Raw genomic sequence first — 23,243 nt, 5'->3', positions numbered from 1 at the left:
CAATACATGATATATTAGCAACTTAATGTAATTGAGCAGCATGGCTATATTAAGCATTTCTCTCTCTCTCTTGTGCTTGATGTATTTAATAGATTGTACTGAACACTGGGTTAACGTAATTCTATAATAGCTATAGGACAGTCTGCCGACGACCTCAATGAAGAGAACCAGTCTGCGATACTGTCTTTTTAATACGTCCAATTCTAAATAGAATTAAAACTTTTTTGTCAGATGTGTACTATTCAAGAAAAGCAGCGATATGTTAAGTTTTGGACAAAATTGAAATTTTTTATGAAATTGAAGAAGAATGTTATTTTTTTGTTTACGACATACTAGTTTTATCGAAATAATAATAATAATTACTCATTCGACTCAGAATTTAATACTGTCTAATTTCTTATACCTTAACATTTGCGCAAGGATGTACCGTTTGGGAGTTATGGTGAAAATAAAGAAAAAATTAACCTAATTCGTTACTTTATCGAATTAATTAGTTAATTAGTAAGAGTTTGTTTTAATGTGATAGAAACTAATTTTTACAATTATTTGCAGATATATGTTCTATGGGCTGGAATTTATATGGGCTCCGGTTCTTTAAATATGGGGATGTGAAGTTAAGAGAATTGTTTAATTAACAGAGTTATTGGGTTTTGAAAAACTAGGGAAGATAAGGATTGTGATTTTCTACCGGTGTTAAGAGGAATTAAGATATTACGAAATATTTATCAAAGCCAATTATGCGGAATAACAAGAACAGACCCTAAGTAGGAAGGATTAAGAGCATATTGTTCTAGGAAGTGAGTTGAGAATCAACTTATATTTCTTTAACAATAAAATACAAAAAAGAAGAGCTGCAATTCATTAATATCTTAATTAATTAAGATATACAGCTAAAATTAATTAAATTAGTGATATTTAAAATAATATCTATATAACCTCAGATTATCTTCTGGGATAAGTCAATTAAAAAGGTGATTAATTAATTAGTATAGAAGTTTTGGTAGTTGACCAAGAAGAAATTATGAGTGGTTGGACCTTCCCCCCCCCTCCAAAAAAAAAAGACACTCAATTCACGGCTACAGTACACATATATCTAAATGTAGCTCAGTTTAAGTTTATAAACGTCGTTAGACTTTAACCTATTGTTATCAACAAGATTAAAATGCTTAAATAACTTTGTTTACAAGCAATTCAGTGTTTTATTGGCTTAAGTGCAATGTAATTCTTTTAGGACTCTCGTCTCAAATGTTTATATAAAATTTCCTTCGCTTGCCGAGGTATAATGTGAGATTTTAATTATCGAAAATTCCAATCTTTGACCAAAATGTTAAAAATTAAAAAAAAATATTTTCATTTTTTTTCACCCTCTAGAGCCCCAAATTCATGAAGCACTGACACAACAGTGTGCCTTTGTTTACATGAAGAGGTTATGGAGATCTTTTGACTTGGTGGTTGTCTGCCGGAGGGGGCTGTCATCCTGCTTTCCTTCCAGTTTTGAATATACCTTGTGTTCTTCACGTTGATACTGAGTAAGCTAGTAAGTATTAGAATTTATTTATTAATTACATTTGGATTCGCTTTCTTTTTAATAAATTATTAGTTCTTAAATTATTTAATTTATTAGAAGTTGTTGTAGAAACATGTCATTTGACATGTCATCATTGTGTGATTTGACTCTTATACGTTTAATATGTGAATCATAAAGCCTATTAGTTATTCTATAGTTTTCTACATTATTTCAAAAAAATGTACTTCATCCTTTTATTATTAGAAACATGCTTACACTTTTCACAACACTCAACACTGCCTTTGTTTAATATTTTACACATAAAAGACCAATTTCCATTTGGTTATTTATTACAAATGTTGAATAATTCGAACATATTTCACGAGCTATTCTTTAATTTGTTTTTTCCACATTGTATATTATTAATTATCTTTTACTTTTAAATGTCAGTCTTTACTACAACAAGTCATTACTTGAAGTTCATGATTTTTGTTTACATATCTCAAGTACAATTGCAATGTGAAATTTTAATTGTTAGATTGTCATTTCTGAATTTTTAAGGCAAATTGTACTTTTTTTTCTTTACTTTGTGTCATAGTTTCGCAGAAATAAGTAAAGTATTTATAACTTCAAAGGTGTTTCCTGAAAATTTTTGAATTTTCAGTTATGATTCTGGTGTAGTTAATAAATTAACAATAGGTAAATGTACAGTATATCTCAATAATTTGTAAAACATCTATATTGGTTCGATGTTTGAACTTTTCATTTCCTAGAACCTTGTTTCGTACTCTGTTCTAAACATTTTTTAGTTTAGTTTAATCTTATTCTCAATTTTCATTATTTCAGTAATGTCTTTCATCGATTCCAAAAATGTAAAAATCATTAATTTTATTCACATATTTCGTCAAAGTGTATATACAACTAAAGTCATGTTTCATAGCCTTTACTTTACCTATAGTCTTTTACATCATATGCACCCAATTTTAAGAGCTATGTTTTTCATTCTAATTGATTTATTAATGGCTTTGTTCGATAAAAAAAAATTTATTTTTAAAGCAACATAACTCTGAATTCGCTTGATATGAAATGGTTTGTGGTATAAATTGGTTAGTATAAATACTTTTATATTTACAAAATTGTGTATTTTAAAGTCTTTTAAATTCAACTAATATTTTCTTCTGTCTTACTCTAAATTAAACCGAATCAGTCATTTGAGAAACACCTCGTATATATTTTTTCGGGTGTTGGATTTGCTATTTAACTGTCTAACCATACCATGTGAAACACCACTAGTTGTATAACCCTTAATGCTTTCATTAAAATACAAAATTATAATATACTATACCACAATACAAAATTTATAGTGTACTAAACTATAATACCAAAATTATAGTAAGAATGTCTTAAGATAGTTTTTTTTAGTATTGTAACTGTATCCTTAAGTTAATTTTCTCGGAGGTTTATTTCTCAAATGACAAATATATTTGTCTATTAATCCTCTGCTGTGTGAAAATCAATATTAGGGTTTAATATATAAATCTACTATAAATTAAGACTACATTATAAAATAAAAGAAAGACTTCATTATTACTTTTATGAAAATTGATAGTTTGATATCTTATTTATATTACATCTCATTAAAATATATTATTTTATTCATTGTTGTTTCATTAGTGCTCACAGACAAATACACAGTAAAAATATTTATCTCTGTCTTGCCAAATATTGCAATAAAATTTTTAATCGTAGCAATTTTTTTTTTCAGTTTCTTGCCATAAAATGGATGGTAGACGCCTCGGGAGGGGAGAAGCTTTAAGAAAGCTTCTCGAATCACAACCTCACCTGTCCCATGCTCAATCATACTCCCAACACGAACCATCGTCTCACCGGTCATCGTCATCACTTTCATCAGCCGCCCAAGAACAAGATCCATATACTTATAGACAGGTAATAACAATACAGGTTTATGAATTTTTTTTTAAGAATTATTTATTTAAAAAAATTGTTTCATTAGATATGTATGGTCTATGTAGCAAAGCAATGCAGTTGGGCAACACATATTTTGCAATAATGTGCTTTTCTTCCCTATAGTATATTTACATATATTGTAAGACATTTACATGTCTTAAATGAAAAAAATAAATACTAGTGTAATTATCTTTATTTGAGTTAAAGCATTTTTTTATAGAACCAAAAAATCCATACAGGTTATGAAATATTAGGATTTCACCCTGTTTCAGTTTGTTTGTTTTTTAATTTATCATCTTTAATTAAGGTTATTTATTATTTTTAGGATGTGGCAGCTCATACATCAGAAAGTCAAGGTGTCAAGAAACCAATGGGCAGAAGTGCATTGCTCCTTGGCGGTGAAATGAGGAAAAGTGAAGAATTAAAAGAGGAGATTCCAAAACCTTCAGGAAGAGGAAGAGCTTTGCTGGCCTCCCTCGTCGCCAGGTATATTTACCCATTTGATCACGATGCTAGTTATAAAGAAACAAGACAAGAGAAACTTTGTTTTGTTTTTTTTCAATCTAAAATGTTGGTTGCTAATTCAAATGATTATTTTTTCAAAAAATCTTATATAATGATTTTACAGGGAAGGGAGTCCTTCAGTTGAAAAAATTACTCGACACTTGTCCAGAACTTCATTGGCTGGATCCACTGTCGAAGAAAAAGAACCTGTTGTTATGAAAGGGAGTTTCGGAAGGGAGTAAGTAGTTTTCTGTATTATCACAAATTATATATATTTGATGTTACATTGTATCTCTTTTCAGTGTATAAAAAGCTGACAATAGTATAAGTCAGCGTTTCCCGAACTTTTTTTTTTCTTCCCACAGTACTGTTGTTTTAATATGTAGAAAAGGAAGAATAAACATTGCCAAGTAAATGCTAAAATTGATTGTATATTTGCTTTTTCAAACTTAACACTATAATCTTTTTATAGTAAAATTTTGGAAAGTGGTGTTGGCTTGCAGCACTTCTGCCATACACTTGGGGCATCCAACAGGGAACTGTGGGTATGAGTAAGGACTAATATTAGATGATAAAAAAAAATATATTTAATGAGGGAAAAAATTTTTAAGGAAAGTGGAGTATATTATTATGAATTAGTTGATAAATTTGATGTTAATTAATATAATTTAATATGAATAATTTCATGGTAGAAATATAACCAAATACAATATCTTCTCGTACTTACATCAGGTTCTTTCTTTAGTACGTGGAGTCCTGTTTGACAAAAATGTGTTTACATGCATAAAGCCAAATTTCGTAGCTTTTAAAGTATTTTATAAAATGTGCACGCAATTGTTATTGCTTTATTTTTCATTCTAATTGATTTTTAACAGATTCGTTCAATAAAAAAATTAAAGTTTTTTATTCTAGCATAACTCTGAATTCGATTCGACTTGAAACAATTACTTGTAGGAATTATTTAAACGTTTTGACTCGGAAATTGTTTTAAATGAGTCTATGTAAAACAAGTACTGCCTGTAATAGCATAGATTATAAAATGCAATGATATTATTTTCCTGAGAATCATTTTTCAACCTTCCTATTATTTCTTCAACCGTCTAAGGCTGATTTAAAATAATTTTTAGAGCTTACTTAAAGAAAATAGCTTAAGATAACTTTTTCCAATTATATAATATTGTATCCAAGCAAAACCTGTTAGGTAAAGTTTTGATGATTTATATACTATAATAATTTAATAATTATTTAAATTATAACATTATGAAAGAATTAAAATCATTATCATTATAACAAAATTTGGTTAAGAAATAGATGAGCTGACCTCAAAATGTCCTCAATAAAATTAAAGATGTTTTTATAAAAAAAAAAAAAAAAAAAAAACTCTATTAGGAAGTGTCTTCACTTTATCATCCAAATACATAACAAATTAACTTCCTAGTAAATAATCTAGAACAAAGTTTATATTTTTACCATTCAGCTCGACTCAAATGAAACTATACCAATCAAAGGATAATTGAAACTTGCCAAACAACAGCATATCCAATGCCTTTCGGCCACTACTGTTTGTTATGGAAGAAAAATGCCGTGCCTGTCTCAATGCTCAAGGTTATCACTTTGAAGATTTAATATGAATGTTGATGTTTACATTTCTTTAATAAAGTAATTGGAACTAATATAAATTTATTTTACATAAGCTAAATAATTCATAACAATGAAAACATTTAGATATAAACATCTCCTAAATAAAACACTACTAGGCATAACTTCATGTGGAATTTATTTCTTATTCTGAGAATTCATTTTTTCAGTTAGGACACATAACCTTGAAACATGCCTTTGCATACGAGAGACCATGGCCAAAGATTATAATGTTTATAAATAAAATTACTTTTGATATCCTGATTTTTTTTAATATTATAATTTGGTATATTCTTTATTATTATTATTATTTTTTCAGAATATCTGTGGGAGTAAATTATGTCAAGCTGAAAGTAGAAAAAGGCAAAGGCCTGTTCCAGTACGATGTTCAATACGATCCTCCAGTTGAATCGAGGAGTCTGAAATTCGGAATATTGAATAGCGTCAAGGATGTGATTGGAGATACTAAACTCTTTGATGGAATGGTTCTCTATCTACCATTTAAATTAAATCAGAAAGTAAGTCACATTTTATTTAATAATTAATTGTAAAATTATGGTGACTCTGAATCAGTCTTAGGCATAATTGAAAAGCCTCAATGATTTGAATTTATGTTAGGAAGTTAACTTGAGGCTTGTTTCCAGGCGAGTTTTGGCTATCTCTGTAATAATTCATATTAAATTAAGACTGTCATTTTGTTATAAAACCTACGTTGCTTTGTCAACAAGGAAATAGCATAGTATACACACTTAACTTGTGATGATGAATGATGAAACAAGGAACAAGCGAGGTGGAGGAGAGATGTGATAAATCTGTTGGAGATTTAACTATAACAGGAGTATCCATGATGTGTTAATTGTAAAATGTTTTACCATGTTAAATGTTATAAGTATAGGATTGTGAGCAGCCCTATTTAAACTCATGTTAAATGCATAAGCTCCTATTGGATTTTTTAGCAACTTGTTTTATAACCTTTCCTTCCAAAACTTCATGTTATTGTTTACTTCTAAGTTTTGATTAAAGTAATTTGTTACAACATGTCTTAAGTGAGTTAAAAGTCAAAGTTGAGCAAGTTTGGCCACTGAGCGTCTTGTTGATCTTCTAATTTGTGAGGAAGAGAATCAAGATGAGCTAATTGACAACTGACATTACATTATTATTATTATTGACCATTGCTTTATTAGTTTTAACATCCAAAACAGAAACTACGAGCGAGTAATATGTATAATATTACATTGCTTGTTACTATGACAACAAAGTGGTAACGAGCTCAACTGGTCTGTTGCATTATTCTCCATTTAACAGACCTAGTAACAGACTCTCAATGGTTAAAGAAGGAAATATTTCTCCATTTAACATGAGTTTTTCCATTTAACATGTTAAAACTAAACATCATGAATACCCCTATCATAAGAATCTGAGGAATTTTTTTTATAATTTATTTATTGATGTTTAGAACTTAATTAAAAATATATACTATAAGTAAAGTTATACAATGGCATGACAGAGACTTGTGGAGAATTTGTGAATTGAATAGTGTCAGGAAAGTGATTATAGATTAAATGCCAGTGGAAACTGGTTTTCACTTCTGTATTTGGTTCAGAGTTTAGTTAATCAATTGCAGCTGAGTGTGCAAAATTATGAATAGTGTTGGAGAATCCAGCTCAAGAGTAATATTTTGTTTATGTTTATAGTTTCTTTGTCTTTCTTTCCGCCTTATTAATTATGAGGGTCGGAGTAATCAAAAGATTGAATTAATAACGTTGTTAGTTTTCTCAAGTAGCTAACAATCAATTAATTTATATATTTTTTTTATTTTAGTATTGTTAATAAAATTTTATTTAAGCATTGTTTTTTTTTTTATAGCTGTTGTCAATTATTTATTTTTATTTTTTTCCCAATAGGTTACCATATTAAAAACAACTGTTGCACACGATAATAGCGTTGTTACAGTTAAAATTACATTTACAAAAGAAAGAAAATTAGGCGATCCGGAAGCGATACACCTCTACAACGTTCTGTTCAGAAGGATTATGGTTATTTTAGGTCTAGCGCTACATGGGAAAAATTTTTTTGATCCAAAATCAGCCATGCCTATTCCATTGCATAAGTATGGGAGTTTTTTTTTTTTTACTATACTAGTTTATTCTTTGTATTATAAAAAAAAAATGTTAGTGATTACCGTGTGATATTTTATTTTACATGTAAGGCGGAATAATAAAAGTAGGTATTTTTTTACTGCTTACACTGTATTGAAAAAATAATACAATCTGAACTAAAGAATACATGTAAATTACAGTTATCAGTTGTACAATTTGTAGAATGGGGATTGGTCTGCAGTTAGGCGGACAGGGTGTACCCCTAGTATGCTTTAATTATTATCTTTATGTTTGTAATGTTTATTCTTGAATTGAATAGTTTATATTAGAAATGTCACAAATCCAAAACTATCCATTTTTACTTTTAACACAAATTTGATTCTCTGAAGCTAGAACAAATTTTCTTTAAGAATTTGAAGAATTTTATTATATGATACATCGTAATTTTAGAAATTTTCAAGCGTTAATATTGTAATGCTGTGACAGTTTTTTCCATATTAGCTAAAACGTATTTATGGCACTTATGTCCTATCTTTAATGAAGAATTGAGTTATGTCACTTTTTCAAAGTTCTGTGCAATATTTAAATTCAACATATTTTATAATTTGTTTTAATTATGATTAAATTAAATTCTTATTTTTTTTTGTTCACTTTGTAATATATTTTATATAAAACATGAAAGAACTCTAATTTTAATCAAATAATGTTTTTAAGTATGCATTACAAGATGAATCTGGTTGTGAGTAAAAGTGTTAATTATTATCTCTTTTGAATTTTCTCTGTCCTTTTCTTTGAATTTTAGGAAATTAAACTATCGAGTATATATTACCCATAATAATCAATAGCTACTATAACTTGTATGAAAGTAAATAGTAGCCAATCAAAATCCAAGGTTGCTGAGTTGAGTTTGTTTTTAGTTACTTGAACAATTCAACATTTACAAGTTTCAAATTTTTGACATTTATTGTAAACTTTTAGAAGGTAATATTTCTTTTTCATATTACCTGCTGATTGTCACCTTTTTTAGGCTTGAAGTTTGGCCAGGCTACATTACCGCCATCGATGAATATGAAGGTGGCATTATGCTCTGCTGTGATGCCTCCCACAGAGTTCTAAGAAATCAAACTGTACTTCAATTAATGTACGTATTTTTATTTTTTTGTCTATTTAAATATTTATATAGCAGTTAGTTGTACAACAATGTGGTATTAATTCATTGTATTGTATGAGAAATCTCTTCTTGTTTTTTTTTTTCTTTTCATAAAGAGAAAATTGAGATCCACATTACTAGTGAATATATAATGAATGACTGTTGTAACCGATGAAATCAGAATGCAGTTACTTTTGTAAATACTAGGTTACTAGCAATAATAGTAAGGTCAGTAAAAAATAAAAACATGTTAAAATTCCAGGGATGATCTCCAGAACTCGAATCAAAAACACTGGAGAGACGAATTTGTCCAATTGATACTGGGCCAGTCTGTACTTACAAAGTATAACAACAAGGTTTACAGAATTGACGATGTGTCATTTGAAGAATGTCCAAATGATTGTTTTGAAAAGAGCAACGGTGAAAAAGTAAGTCTATTTATTTTAGGTGTCTACTTTGTGTTATTTATTCTGTATTACTCATGTTTTATTTTTTTCAGGTTAGATATGTCGACTATTACAGGCTTCAGTATAACTTGAGGCTTACAGATTCCAATCAACCGCTTCTCAAAAGCAGAGTGAAAATGCGGGTTAGAGGAAAGGTGTGTATATATATGTTAATTATGTATTAAAATATTATACAGAAGTTATTATATATCACATTAGATCTAATGAATCGGTTATTTTATTATTATTTTTCTGGTTAATGGACAAATTGCATGTACACAAATGTTCGTTATAAGTTTTACCTATACAATCAGAGCTACACAAATCTTTTTAATGAAAATTGGCTATAATTTTTTTTTTTTATTTTAACTTAAACACATATTTAATTTTATTTTTATAGAGGAACAATTTTTTTTTTCTTTTAATAATTTAAGACTTTATTTTTTTCTATAGGAAGAAAAACAACTGGTTTCTCTAGTTCCCGAACTGTGCTTTTTAACAGGAATAACAGATACAATGAGGGCCGATGCCAGGGTTATGAAAGATATAACACAGTGTATCAGTATTTCGCCCAACCAAAGGCATTATGCCATAAACCAATTCACTAATAATATTAGAGGTACTATATATTTTTTATTAATATAATTTCTTTTAATAGTTATTATTATTTTCTTTAAATTTTTAATTTGTGTCGATTAGCTTCCCCTGAAGCCACCAAAGTTCTCTCTGATTGGGGGATCTCACTGGATGATGCTTATATGGTTCTTCCGGGTCGCAATATACCCCCAATCGACGTAATGTTTGGTGGCGGAGTCACAATTCCTGGTAGCCGAGAGGCAAACTGGTCTGGTGCTTCCAATAAGAACAAAGCAATTTCTGTTGTGAGTATTTACCTAATACTTTTGATAATTATCTATCATTAATTACTTATACTGATAGTAAATAAACTGAAATCCTAAAAACAGACTATTGATAACTTATTTATAATGTCAGTCTTACATAATTTTTCTTTAAAGTAAACTAAACATATTGTCAAGCTAACATTTAGAAAAACTAATTAAAAATATTCAAACAATAACATTGATTTTTTTTTTTAATATTATTTTGATTTTTTTTTTATTACGTTATATTAATTAATTTACAGCGTTTTCCATTAGTATATAAAATGGAAAAGCTAGTTCAGTAATTGTTTAAGTAAGTTTCGGAACTTGAAAAATGAACAATCGAGAAATATGAAATTATCTAGCTTTGGTCAGAAATGGGTTAAGGAAAATGATTAGTTTTAGTAAAATATAATATATGACTTTTTTTTTTAATTTTAATAGTTTAATAGATGATATTCAAAACAAATTAATTAAAATTCTGTCTTTAAAACTTCTGTTGATCAAGTGTTACAATGTAAATAGATAGGCCTAACCTTAGACACAATATTTCTATATAATTTATTATGTCCTTCGTTTAGTCTGAAGTCAGTCAGTAGTTTTTTCTTTTCATGTTGTTATAAACATACAAAATCTCTTGGTTTATTTAGCAGGCTTTAATCGTCTGTTGAAATTTTTTTTTTTTTCTGCTGCTATGGCCTATAAGCCATTTTTATTAGCTTCATTGTTCTCTTAGCAACTAACCTGTTTTTTTTTTTGTAACTGCTGGAATTTTTAGCTGTTTCTGTAGCTCTTGTGGAGCCAGTTTGACATATTAGCAAACTATCTTTTATGTGGACAGTTTCCTAAAACAGCAATATATTATATTATGCAGTATATTGTTGCCATGTAGTATGTTACTGCTACCCAGCCTTTCCTTATTAGTTGCCATATAGTTATTGCTGCCTTATAGTATATTGCGACACATTATATTATTTCCAGGCTCTCCTACCAGTGGTAATGTAATCCTAATATACAATATTCTTCGTTCAAAAATAATCCGGGTATGAGTTTTCCTCTAGTATGCTACATATTACATTTATTCAGTTGCATACCACATAATAAAGAAAAAAATTATATGCCCACTTATCAGGATCTTGTAGTTCTATAGCATTGAAAAAAGTTCTGTAGTTCTAAAAAAAATTAGGGGGAACAAAATTACTCTTTGAGGAGCCCCACAAGTGAAATTAAGAAGGCCCATAAATATTTCATCAATGAAAAAATACACCATATTTAAAGTAGTAGAAGATTAGTAGTTAACTGTTTGTGATAGTTGTTGGAAGGGATGGCAGTAAAAAAAATATAAAAAAAAAAATTGTTAGTAACCAATATCCGTCCCACTTTGTAGGGTTGAGTCCTGGAAGTAGAATGACTAATCTATACTACAATACTCATTTATTACTAAATGATAGTATACCTATCATATGATAGTATACCTACCTATGATGATAGTATACCTACCTATGATGATAGTATACCTACCTATGATGATAGTATACCTACCTATGATGATAGTATACCTACCTTATACCTACCTATGATGATAGTATACCTACCTATGATGATAGTATACCTACCTATGATGATAGTATACCTACCTATGATGATAGTATACCTACCTTCAGGACTCAGCTCTGCCAAGTGCGGTGGAACGGTTACTAATAAAAAATTTTTTCTGCTATTTTTGTACCTTTTTTGACCGCCACATGAACCATCTTCCCTATAATAAATTGAAAATGATTACACAGATGAATTTATTGGTTAAATATTGGTAGTCTGTGGCACTTATTTTTTTTTTATTCATTATTTTTTACCTGATGATAATTTTTTTTTTTTTTTTTTCCTTTTAGGTTAATTTTGTAACATGGTCCGTGATCTGCACCAGAAGAGATATGGATATGGTTACGTCTTTCATAGAACAGATGATAAAAATAGGACCGCAAATGGGTATCAAAATCAACAAGCCTGATATCGTTTCCATTCCAGACGACAGGACGGACAATTACATTAGATCTTTAAGGTCGTCGATCAAGAACAACATACAGATTGTTGTTGTCATCTTTCCATTGGCCAGGACTGACAAATATAGCGCTGTTAAGAAATTGTGTTGCGTTGAAGAACCTATTCCTTCTCAGGTATGTAATATTTAGACATTCATAGCTATTAATTTAACATATTTAAAAATTCACTTTAAATTGGGTTGCAACACTGAGTAAACTAGTGCAAGTGAGCAAAATGTGAATTACAAATACTTTAGAGAAATCCGTTAGTGGAAATGTTTGTTGACAACATAAAAATTAAAGAATAAAAGCAACTATTAACTAACTGTAATAAGAAATATAATCCAAGTGAAACTAAAGATTATCTTTTATCTTCTTATATATTTAGTTATTCCCTTTTATTATATTATTAAAATTATATTTCCTTTTATTATATTATTAAAATTATATTTCCTTTTATTCATTATGGTTATTACCTTATTTTTGTTCTTAACCCTGATGAAGGCATCAAATTCTTTCACCGTACCCCCAATCGTTTCCTAATATATATTGTTTAAGTTTTATAGTATCTCTTTCTGTCATTTTGAAATTACCATTATTTCACTAAGTAGTATTTAGATAATTTGATTTGTTGAACTGTATTTTTATTTATTTATTTTTTAGGTAATTCTGGCAAGGACAGTTAGAAGAGCTGGGACTTCTAAAGCCATTACTTTGAAAATTGCCTTACAGATGAATTGTAAACTCGGTGGAACGTTATGGGCAGTTAATGTACCTTTGGTAAGTTCACAACCACTTCTATATATGTTATTATAAAAATCTCAAGACTTATATTATTATCATAGCGTGTCTTAATCAGTTACTTATAGTCCAAACACAATGTAGGATTATGAAATTTATCACTTATTTATTTATAATTGTGTTTAAAAAAATAAATAAATAAATTTTCCAAATAATAAAATGAAGGATCTATATAATTGATTGCTCGATTTATTTTTTGAACAAAAGAAAGGAAGAACTATTTATTAAAATACTATTTAATTATGAACATATCATTACTTTGCTTGAACAGTGGCACATCTCAAAAAAAAAAGTTGTGGTTTTATTTTGGATTGGGCATGTTCTAAAGATAGTACCGTAGGTAGGGGTTTCTTTATCTACTGCCTCAAAGCTGGTAGGTTTGTCACTAAGTTACCATAGTCGATGGTTCTGTCTATAGAATACCACAAAATTAAACAAATTTGTTGCAATATGTATGAATATATTAACATTTACATAGGGGTATATATCAATTGACTACGTGGGTATTTTTTTACGGATGATTTCATATTTTCGTTATGATATTGACTAAACTATTTTGTGATGTTAAAACATTTAAAAAATTAGAATTTTTTTTTATGTACACTTTCTCATGCAAATTAAAAAAATAAATAAATAAAGTAGAAATATTAAGGAGTGAGAATTGCAATCTAGCGAAGAGTATAGTATTTTGGGAATGATAAAAATAAAAATTTCTAACAATAAAATCATAGGGTAATATCAAGTTAGTAATAAATTACATTCTAAAAATGAAATGTATAACAACAAATAACATTTTGTATAAGTAAGTTTTTTCTTCTTGGTTGAATACTGCTATCTGTCTGAAAACAATCACCGTGTAAGCATAGGATGTATTACTTAAGATCTATGATTCAAGTAAGGCGCTCATGACGAGACCTCTCTCTCACCTTGTGTACGAATGATCTGTAATATTTTAGTAAGTCTATGCTTAAAATATATAAGGGTTTTAATAGAAAAATGTAAGTAAATAATATTTTTTTGTGTCCTTTTCTGTTGATGGATATGATGGAAATTTTTGGAGGGGGAGGGGAGCGATGAGAAAGGCAAATGTATAAACTGTAACTGCTAAATTTATTATCCGATGATAGTCTTACTTCCTACTGCCCTATTATCTCTCTCCCTAGCTAAATAAGGATTTTTGATTATACATTAGGAGTGAGGTGTTAGGAAATAATACTGCATTGTTTAAGAACACAACAGTTTTCTTACGTATTCAACAAACCTATTTTTTAGTTCAAAAACCGCGCAACTATCCACAGCTCTGGAGAAATGTATCAATTTATTACTGAAATTATAATGCCTAGGGAGAGAGGATGAATAAAAATATTCTAATGATATAACTAAGTCTATCACTTATCTTAAGAACTATGAATAATTGAGACTTGAAGCGAATGGTGATAAGTGGGCATGTTGGAGCAAAAAAAAAATCAGGGAATGACCAAGATAGGTTGTAACGGGATTTTATAGTGCTCTAATGTCATTGGGTCATTTTGAGGGATCAAGGGTATGTAACCCATCTTATTTCAAAGCTATGAAAAATCCAGAATTTTGAACCCGATAAACTGTGACAACCCAAGGAAATACTAGGCATAAATTATAATATAAATAGTTAAGAACATTTTTTTAACCCCTTAACGCAGGGGGGGGGTTCAAATCAAATTTTTTTAAATGTAAAAAAACACAATTTAGAAAATAGTCTTAGCAAAAAATTTCAAAAATAATCAAAATTTTTATTATAATTTTTGATTTTGATCCACATTGCAGAAAAGAGTCGAATATTGCAATCTTACACGTATATCAACTTTTTTATGCTATTTCGAAAAAAACATATTTTTATCAGTAAGAATATTTATTTATACTTTTACAACTTGAATAATTATAATAGTAGTATTTATTTTTAAAAATTATTCAAAATTTTCTTTTGTGTGATATATTCCGAAGCAAAGTGCAGCACATAGCCCAACATTGCAAATATTACACATGTAACGACTCTCTTTTCTTTTCCTTGTCTTTTGCTATCCCTTTTAGCGCAATATCTTGTGGGAGCTTCTTTTTTTGGTATTGGTGGAACAAAACTGAGAAAATGGCGTTCCATTAGTCATAGAATTCCAGAGGATTTTGGTTTGTCTTCAGAATCACTATTATAATTATCAATTTCTTCTGAGCCGCTTTCCGACAAATTTGCGTATTCATATTTTGATTCTCAATCTCTCATTTTTCAATGTATATTTTACTGAAGTATAACATAAAATTTAATTTTATCTTTTATCATACTTGTTGTGTTTGTGAAGTTTACGAGGATTGTTCATAAACTGGTATGATGGACACCAGATGTCGGCCATAATACCTAGTTCCATGTATAAACATGGGCTAAAGCTATAGAGTATTATTACAGAGAATAAATCATTGTTATTGATTTTATTATTATCACATTTTTATTTTCAATTCTCGATTATATTCGAGTGTGATAAATTACAACAGCATAAAATACAACACAGCTCGAATTATGTAGAGTATGAACAGTTTTGCATGTTTAATGTGCTCGAATTAATTCGAGTGTACAAGTTGAAGGGTTAACAATTGACTTAATTTTATACCTCTGTACATTTTTTACAACCTTCAAAAGAAAAATATTTTTTCAAGTTCAGAAGTTTTTTTGTAACATCTCTGTGACCATAATTTTGAAATCATCCTTATATTAATTTTTACTCTCATGATTCATCATTCACTGACTGTCATACTACTAAATGAATAGATTTTTCTTGTTTATATATCTAGATCTATTTCTAGTTATCGTACATTGATTAAACATTTAACATGATTTATTATGTATATTCCTAGAAATACACAATGGTTTGCGGACTGGACACCTATCATGACCCAAAGAGGAGGGCAGACAGCGTTGGTGCTCTTGTAAGCTCTTTGAATCAACCTTTGACCCGTTGGTATTCCAAAATTTACAGTCAGTCTACAGGGTTGGAATTTGTAGCAGGCCTGCAAGTCAGTATGATTGCCTCCTTGCAGAAGTACAGAGAGGTACGACATATATTTTGTATTTTTTGTATTTATTTTTTTATTTTTTTTTATCATAAATCTAACAATTCATTATTTTTAATATCATGTATAAATGAAGAGTTAATCGAGAAAAAAAAATTAGTCATAGAAAATTTAGAAAAACCAAACAATCTTACTGTTATCTCTATTCTACTATATTGCGTCATTCACCCAATTTTTCAATGGCTTATGAAACTGGACTTTGTGCAGTAATTTTAGAGTTATTTTTTTTTTTTTTTTTAGAGTTATTTTCATCTATATCATGTTTATTTTCAGGTTAATGGAAGTTATCCTGAACAAATCACAATATTTAGAGATGGAGTATCTGACGGTCAGCTGCGTCTTTGTGAAGATTACGAATTGCCTCAAATAATGAATGCTTGTCAGAGAATTTCACCGGAATACATGCCAAAGATCCTTTTTGTAGTTGTACAGAAAAGGATTAACACAAGGCTATTTGGTGTTGTAAGTATTTATATCTAATTTATAGGTTTAAGTAATAAGGAATTTATATTTTTTTTTTTTATCAAATGCAAAAATTTTAAAAGAAATTGTTATTTCTTTACGGTTTTGCTATGATTGTGTATAAAATTATTGTAGAATTCACAGACAGTTTTAAGTAGCCGAACTGTCAATTCCTAATTCTAAGAAGAAATAAAAGTCTAGCAAAAATTTGTTTTTAAAAGTCATCAGTCAGAATGATAAGAAAATAACTAACATTATAGATACATAAATAGTATTGAAAAACAAAGACATAAATTGTTTAAATATTATAAGAAGATAACGGCTGTATGAAAAGAGTAATATTAAACTTAACTAAAAGGAAAGGACAAATAATAAAATACATATGAAAACGTAGTTAATATGTACAGAATGAAAATTATTTAAAATATAGAATTAAAGAAGTGGAAAATAAATGTAAGTAAAATAACATAATTAATGAAATAAAAATTTAAGGTTGTATTAATCCAAAAGGAATAAAGAAATATTAATATTTTAATTTAATAATAATTATTTAAAATTGAAGAAAAAAAAAAGGTATGGAAAAAATGATTTAAAAAGATATGTTATCCTGTAAGTTACCAACCTGTTCTAGCCAGATTTACTTCTGACTCGAGGTTGCTAAGGTGATGCCTTAATACTATCGGTCACCACAGCCTCTTTGACGATAATCCTTGTAACTATCGTTCTAGTTGCTTTTCTCTTTTCTTTGTGCTTTTGGCAGTTGCCAGTAGATCACTTTTCAAAGTACTAAGTCTTATCTCCTTGAACTAAAATAATGGTTATGTTGGTAACAATCTTGCTAATAAAGTTAGTTTACTTTAGTATTAACTGTTGTATAAGTAACAGTTAAGTTACTTTTGTAATAAACAATTACATTGGTGAAATTTAAGATACTTAAGTGATAAACTGTTTTATCAGTAACAGTTTTTTCTAGTAAAGTTAATTTACTCTGCTGTCTAAAAACCAAAATGCTTGCAGCTAACTGAATTTTTTATCACTTTTTTTTTTTTTTCCATCCTTGAATTATGACATTGTCATCCTTTCTACATTAGCAAACTTGCAGATCTTGCTAACTTATTTAAAATTAATCCATTATAATACCAACTTTAATTAAAAAATAAGGACATCATTATAAACTTACTTTATCCCAAACATAAGGAGTTGCAGGACATGACTAAAATAGGGCTCCCGATAAGCTAAAATTAGAAATTAAATTTTGTATTAAAGTTCTCTGTATAGAATGTTACTTTTCCTTCAAAAGATAATTTTCAGCATTAAATTTAAATAGGAAACTATGAGTTTTAATTGTCAGAAAAGGTGCATTTCAATGTCAAAAATAATATTGTATCAATAAGGGATTTTATGAATCAGTCAGGTGTAGAATATAGTTTCAATTTTTCAATAAATGATGATATATTTATAGATATTATTGTTTTATTTTAAGGAACGTGATAAGAGCTTTTCTAATCCAATGCCAGGAACTGTCATGGATCACACTATTACTCGTCGTTACCTTCACGATTTCTTCTTAGTCTCCCAACACGTTAGCCAGGTAATACATAATTATTCATATTAAATTTAATTGGTTTAATTTTTTTGCCGTGTAATGAATATCTCTCTATAAGATTTTATTTTACTGATTAGTTACATTTAAATCAGGAGAAAAAATTTTATATACCTACAAATTTTATATTTGTTCAATCATGGCCGATTTCTTATCCTCTGAATTATGGTTAATATAGAACTAATGTTTTATTTTATTGTAGGGAACTGTTTCTCCAACACACTACATCGTCGTAAGGAATACGACGAGCATGTCTCCAGATCAAATTCAGCGATTCACATATATGCTGACCCATCTGTATTATAACTGGCCAGGAACGATCAGAGTTCCCGCTCCGTGTCAGGTAGTTTAAAATTTTTAACTCTTAGTCTATTCAGCAATAGTGCTCTATATTTTTCTCTTTGTAAAATGTTATTAAATCATAAGTCAGTGAAATGTAAATTATCCGTTTATCCGAGGCATTAGTGTTTATTTATGAAAATGTGTCTAATGTAGTCTGAATATCTCATAGAGAATGTGGTGATCTATAAAGGTATAGACATTATTCTGCTTATAGTGGTTGTTATTGGTCGATATTAATTCATAATATCGAACATCTATAAGCACAATTTTATATTTTAATTACTTAATTAAAGTGTATCTTGTCTTCTATATCTATCTTCCAAAGAAGAAGTTTTTTTAGGTCCTTTTTTATTAAAATTCTCATCCTGATAGGGAACTGTTTTTTTTTTTGCTGCAAAACTAATTTTAAATAATAGTTTTTTTTTAATATTCAAAGACCTTGAAAAGAGGTGAGTAATTACTGAATGGTTTATTTGACATTTAAGAACTTGAATTAGAGATGGGAAGTTGATTGTTTTTTCCTAACTTCTTTTTTTTTTTTTCTTCCATTATTATTAAAAAATAAAAAAAATTGTAAAACCTTATGATTTCGTATACAATTTTTTTTTAATAAAATTAATTATATCCATTCTAGTTTCAAAGACTCTTTGAAATATTTAATATTTTATTATTTTAAAAGTCCAAGGCCTTCTTCAAATACTATCTTAACTATAAATTCACACCTCACATCCAACTATTAATTTTTTTTATGCAGGCTATTCTGCCCAGGTCTAATAAAATTAGTGAAATGATCTCTCACTTATCAACAATTTAGCTTAAGTTAGGTTAGAAGGTTAAATAATATTATTGATAAATACGTGATAATAGTTTTTTTTTTGCCATTCACTTGGCTATATACTAAATCTATAGTAAGGTCAAGTATTGCAATTTCAAATTCAAGTTTTCAATGACAAAAATCTACTTTTTGAAGTTCTACAAGGCTGAATACCAAGTCTCAAAAATGGTTTGTGTGTGTGAAAAGTCTAGCTTACAAAGGAGTCATAATAAGAAACTAAAATTATATATTTAAGGCTGATATATCCCTGGGGTTATAGCAAATTCTTCGATTAAATCAACCGGAAGTGCCCCTTTATGTAATAATAGTGACAGCTGGTTATAGACTGTAAAATTGAAGATAGCCAAAAAATTCCAATTATATGTAAACAGCTTTGTTATATTTTGATAAACTGTCATATTCTTGGCAAGAAAAAAGTTTATATTCATTATTTGCACCTCGAGAAACCCTAAAATACAAAAAAAAATAATACGGATCTTTATAACCACACGAAAATTAAAATTGTATTATTTTAAATTGTAGCCTTCCAGAATGTTAAGTAAAAGTTGAATGAATCGTGTACTATGTATGCCATATTTTTTTAAAAGTAGTTTTTCAAGGAAACAAATTTTGTTTTAAAACAATTATAAATTTTGTTAAAATTGATATCATAACTTAAAGCAAGTTGACATTTCTCATGGTTTTCCAGATTTTTTCAGAACCCTAATTGTATGGTCAATGAACATTGTTATTATTATCATAACTGTTGTATTGTAAGCTGATTTTATTTTACATGATCTTATTTATTTATATTATTATTTTTTTTTTTTCCAGTATGCTCACAGACTTGCCTATTTGATCGGAGAAAATATTCATAAAGAAGCAGCAGAATCGCTGTCAGACAAACTGTTTTATTTGTAAATTTATATATACACTCATATTATACATATAAATATGTATATATACTTAAATAATGATGTTATTTTGTACTATAAAAAAATATATTTTTATTTGTTAATTTTTTGTAATCAAAGTGTATATTTTTATTTCTATTGTATACATTTATATTTTTATTACTACGAGCTGTTGTTATAAAAGTTTAATCATTCCTATGGAATGCTATATTATATTTTTGATAACAAATTCAAAACAATCCTTTGATTAATTGAGATTGTTCGATAATCACAGTCATTTGTAAATCTCAAGAAAGTAATTCTTAAACAAATAAATATTGTTATTACGATTTCTATATTTGATTTGTTTTATAAATATTTGTTTCTTGTTTTCAACTTTTATTCAATGTTAAAAACGATATATCTTTAACTGAGTTATTTTATTAAATTCATCAGATACTTATAATTTTTGGAATATTTTAATTATTGTAAAAATGATTTATCAAATATCAGCTAATTAATTATGTTCATCTTTGTATATTATTCTTATTGTTAAGTTAAATTCAGTTCCTATTAAAAAAAATATGTTTTTATAAACAAACATATTATTATTAACTATTGTTTCTAATTATTTTTAATATTTTGTTTTATCAAATCCACATCTGACATACTGTTTTTTAATATTTCTAAAAAAAAAATCTTAAAAAAATGCCATGTTTTATTTCTATTTTTTCCCATGATCCATCTGTGTAATTAGTGCTTTGACAACTTTCAAGCCAAACTGAGCTATGGATGGATAACTGAGTAACTGAATATGAGGCATGTTCAGAAAATATGAATACTTTTGGTCTTTGTTGATTTTTTTATTAAAGTTGATATCACTGAAGTGGGGAGTTCTCTGAATAAAACGAGCTTTGGAGAGCCAAGTTAGGAAAACGTAATGAAGGAGAATCATGATGAAATGTTTGTTGCACGACCTCGGCCAACATCACCTAGTATTTATTTTCGGACATAATTCTGCGATTTATTTCTGCTTTTTATGTCATTATCTGCGTTTACTTGCGATCCAAGATAGCTGAACTTCACCCTTTCAAATGAAAATCCTCCAGTTAAAAAATGTGATGGTTCGTTGGCTTGAATTAGCTGTGGGCTAGAATTTAACGTGAGAATTAAAAGGCCCTTAAAATATGGTTCAACTAACTGCACAAATCAAGAAAGGCCGAAAATAATAATTCCGATTTAAACTGCAAGAATCCAGCACTATTCAGTCAAGCAGGTTTTGCCGAAGTAAAACCTGATGAGCAAAAGTTAATATATAATTTTGACCTTAATTCAAAATAATAGTTCAAATACTGTTTAGATTAAGCAGCCCAAATAAATAAAAACAGAAAATAAGAGTTCCGATTAGCCCCACTAGATGTTAGCACCATTCAAACAGCCGTTTCCGTAGTCAAAATATAGCTGTAAGAGCTAATTTTTATAAAATATTATTAGTATAAATTAGTAGTTCTAATAACGCCGCGAGAGGCCAGCACCATCCAGTTATTTCTGAAGTCCACTATAAAAGGGGTCCGAATGGTGCTGGCCTCTAGCGGTAGTCATTAGAACTACTATTTTACACCTCCTTTGATTTGTGCTGCTACCTGTATGCAGTAAGTCGAACTATTAATATGTTATAAAAATAAATACTTTTAGCTATATTTTGACTAGCCCACAGAAATGGCTGTTTGGATATAGTGCTGACGTATAATTTGGGCTGCTGTCTTTTGACAGTTGAACTATTTTTCAACATTCTTTAAAGTCTAAATTGTCATTTTATGTTTTTTTTTTGTTTTATTGATTGGAGTTAAAATTACTTCTTTTCAATCATATTTATTTAGTGTGTTCTTCAAGTAGGTAAGTCGATGTATGACATGTCAATCTCACAAGAGGAGATCATAACACTAAAAATAAAGGCTATCCTTTTCCGCTGAGCCCCTGGAGAGCGATGGCCCTATATCACTTTTGAAATATTAGCTTAAAACGGGAAGGAGAGACTTTAAGATCTTAAAATTGAGCAATATTTGAAAAGTGCCTGAAATTGAAAAATGGCATCATTAGTCATTATTTACTATCTATGAACAATTTATATTCCTTCATACTCTTGTTAACTCAATAAACTGTAGGGATAAAATGTGAAATTGTAAAATAACAATAAGATAATGTTATGAAAATACACTATTACTTGCTTATGATAAAATAAACCTTTCTATAAATATGTGTTGCATTTTTATAAAAGATCAGTTAGAAACTTCAAAATATTACAAAAAAAAAAAGAAAGAAAAAAAAATTAAAATAGGAAGAAAGCGCTTTCTGTTTTTCCTTTTAGTCTTCAAATATTAAACTAAATTAAAAATAATGTTTTTAGAAACCTGTTAAAATGTATATAATTTTGTTAAAAAATAAACAATTCACAATTAATAAACTTCACCATGTAGAGCATCAAAATAATAGGGGAAAAAAAATAAAAAAAGTATTGAACACAATTATAAAATTCTATAAATAAATTTATTTCATAATTCATATGGTTCAACCCAAATTGCAGCATCAATAATTTAAATATGTTTTTCATTTATAAATAAATATAAAACATATCTACCACATTCATATAAATTTTTTTTAATTACATAGAAATAATATTTTGACATTTTTACAAATAATAGGCTTCGATAAAGATACAAGGAATTAATATTTTAAAAACAAGTACAAAATTAATCTATGAAAATATATTTCTGCCCTTGTCGCTAAATATTTTCAAAATTATCAACAAAAAAGAACCTCAAGTCCTATTTAATAGTGTAATTATTTACAAAGTAAACATTACAGAATTATTTTTTAAAAATATTTTTAACAACTAAATTTGACAAAAAAAAGAAACATTGAACAAATTTATTTACACATTTTTCTTTTATTTCATATATTTATAATTATATATTATGCTTGATTTTTGAAGGCGACGTT

The 23,243-nt window shown here is 28.2% G+C and overlaps 1 protein-coding gene across 1 annotated transcript; it reads left to right on the top strand.

The window, feature by feature from the left end:
- Positions 1 to 1,406: 1,406 nt before the first annotated feature.
- AGO3 (Argonaute 3) lies at positions 1,407 to 20,377 on the top strand. Its single transcript, XM_014421345.3, has 18 exons — positions 1,407 to 1,537; positions 3,273 to 3,454; positions 3,801 to 3,961; positions 4,104 to 4,217; positions 5,937 to 6,135; positions 7,522 to 7,727; positions 8,744 to 8,857; positions 9,129 to 9,294; positions 9,366 to 9,467; positions 9,766 to 9,931; positions 10,012 to 10,193; positions 12,083 to 12,367; positions 12,896 to 13,012; positions 15,914 to 16,108; positions 16,403 to 16,591; positions 18,075 to 18,182; positions 18,397 to 18,537; positions 20,185 to 20,377. The coding sequence occupies exons 2-18, from the start codon at positions 3,287 to 3,289 to the stop codon at positions 20,269 to 20,271; spliced, it is 2,700 nt and encodes an 899-aa protein (XP_014276831.1). The 5' UTR covers positions 1,407 to 1,537; positions 3,273 to 3,286; the 3' UTR covers positions 20,272 to 20,377.
- The last annotated feature ends 2,866 nt before the right edge of the window (positions 20,378 to 23,243 follow it).

Source organism: Halyomorpha halys, unplaced genomic scaffold, assembly GCF_000696795.3.
Source record: "Halyomorpha halys isolate HHAL.00 unplaced genomic scaffold, Hhal_1.1 Scaffold314.1, whole genome shotgun sequence".
NCBI lineage: Eukaryota > Metazoa > Arthropoda > Insecta > Hemiptera > Pentatomidae > Halyomorpha > Halyomorpha halys.
The sequence above is the reverse complement of the archived record's forward strand: the minus strand, read 5'-3'. Positions and strand labels throughout refer to the sequence as shown.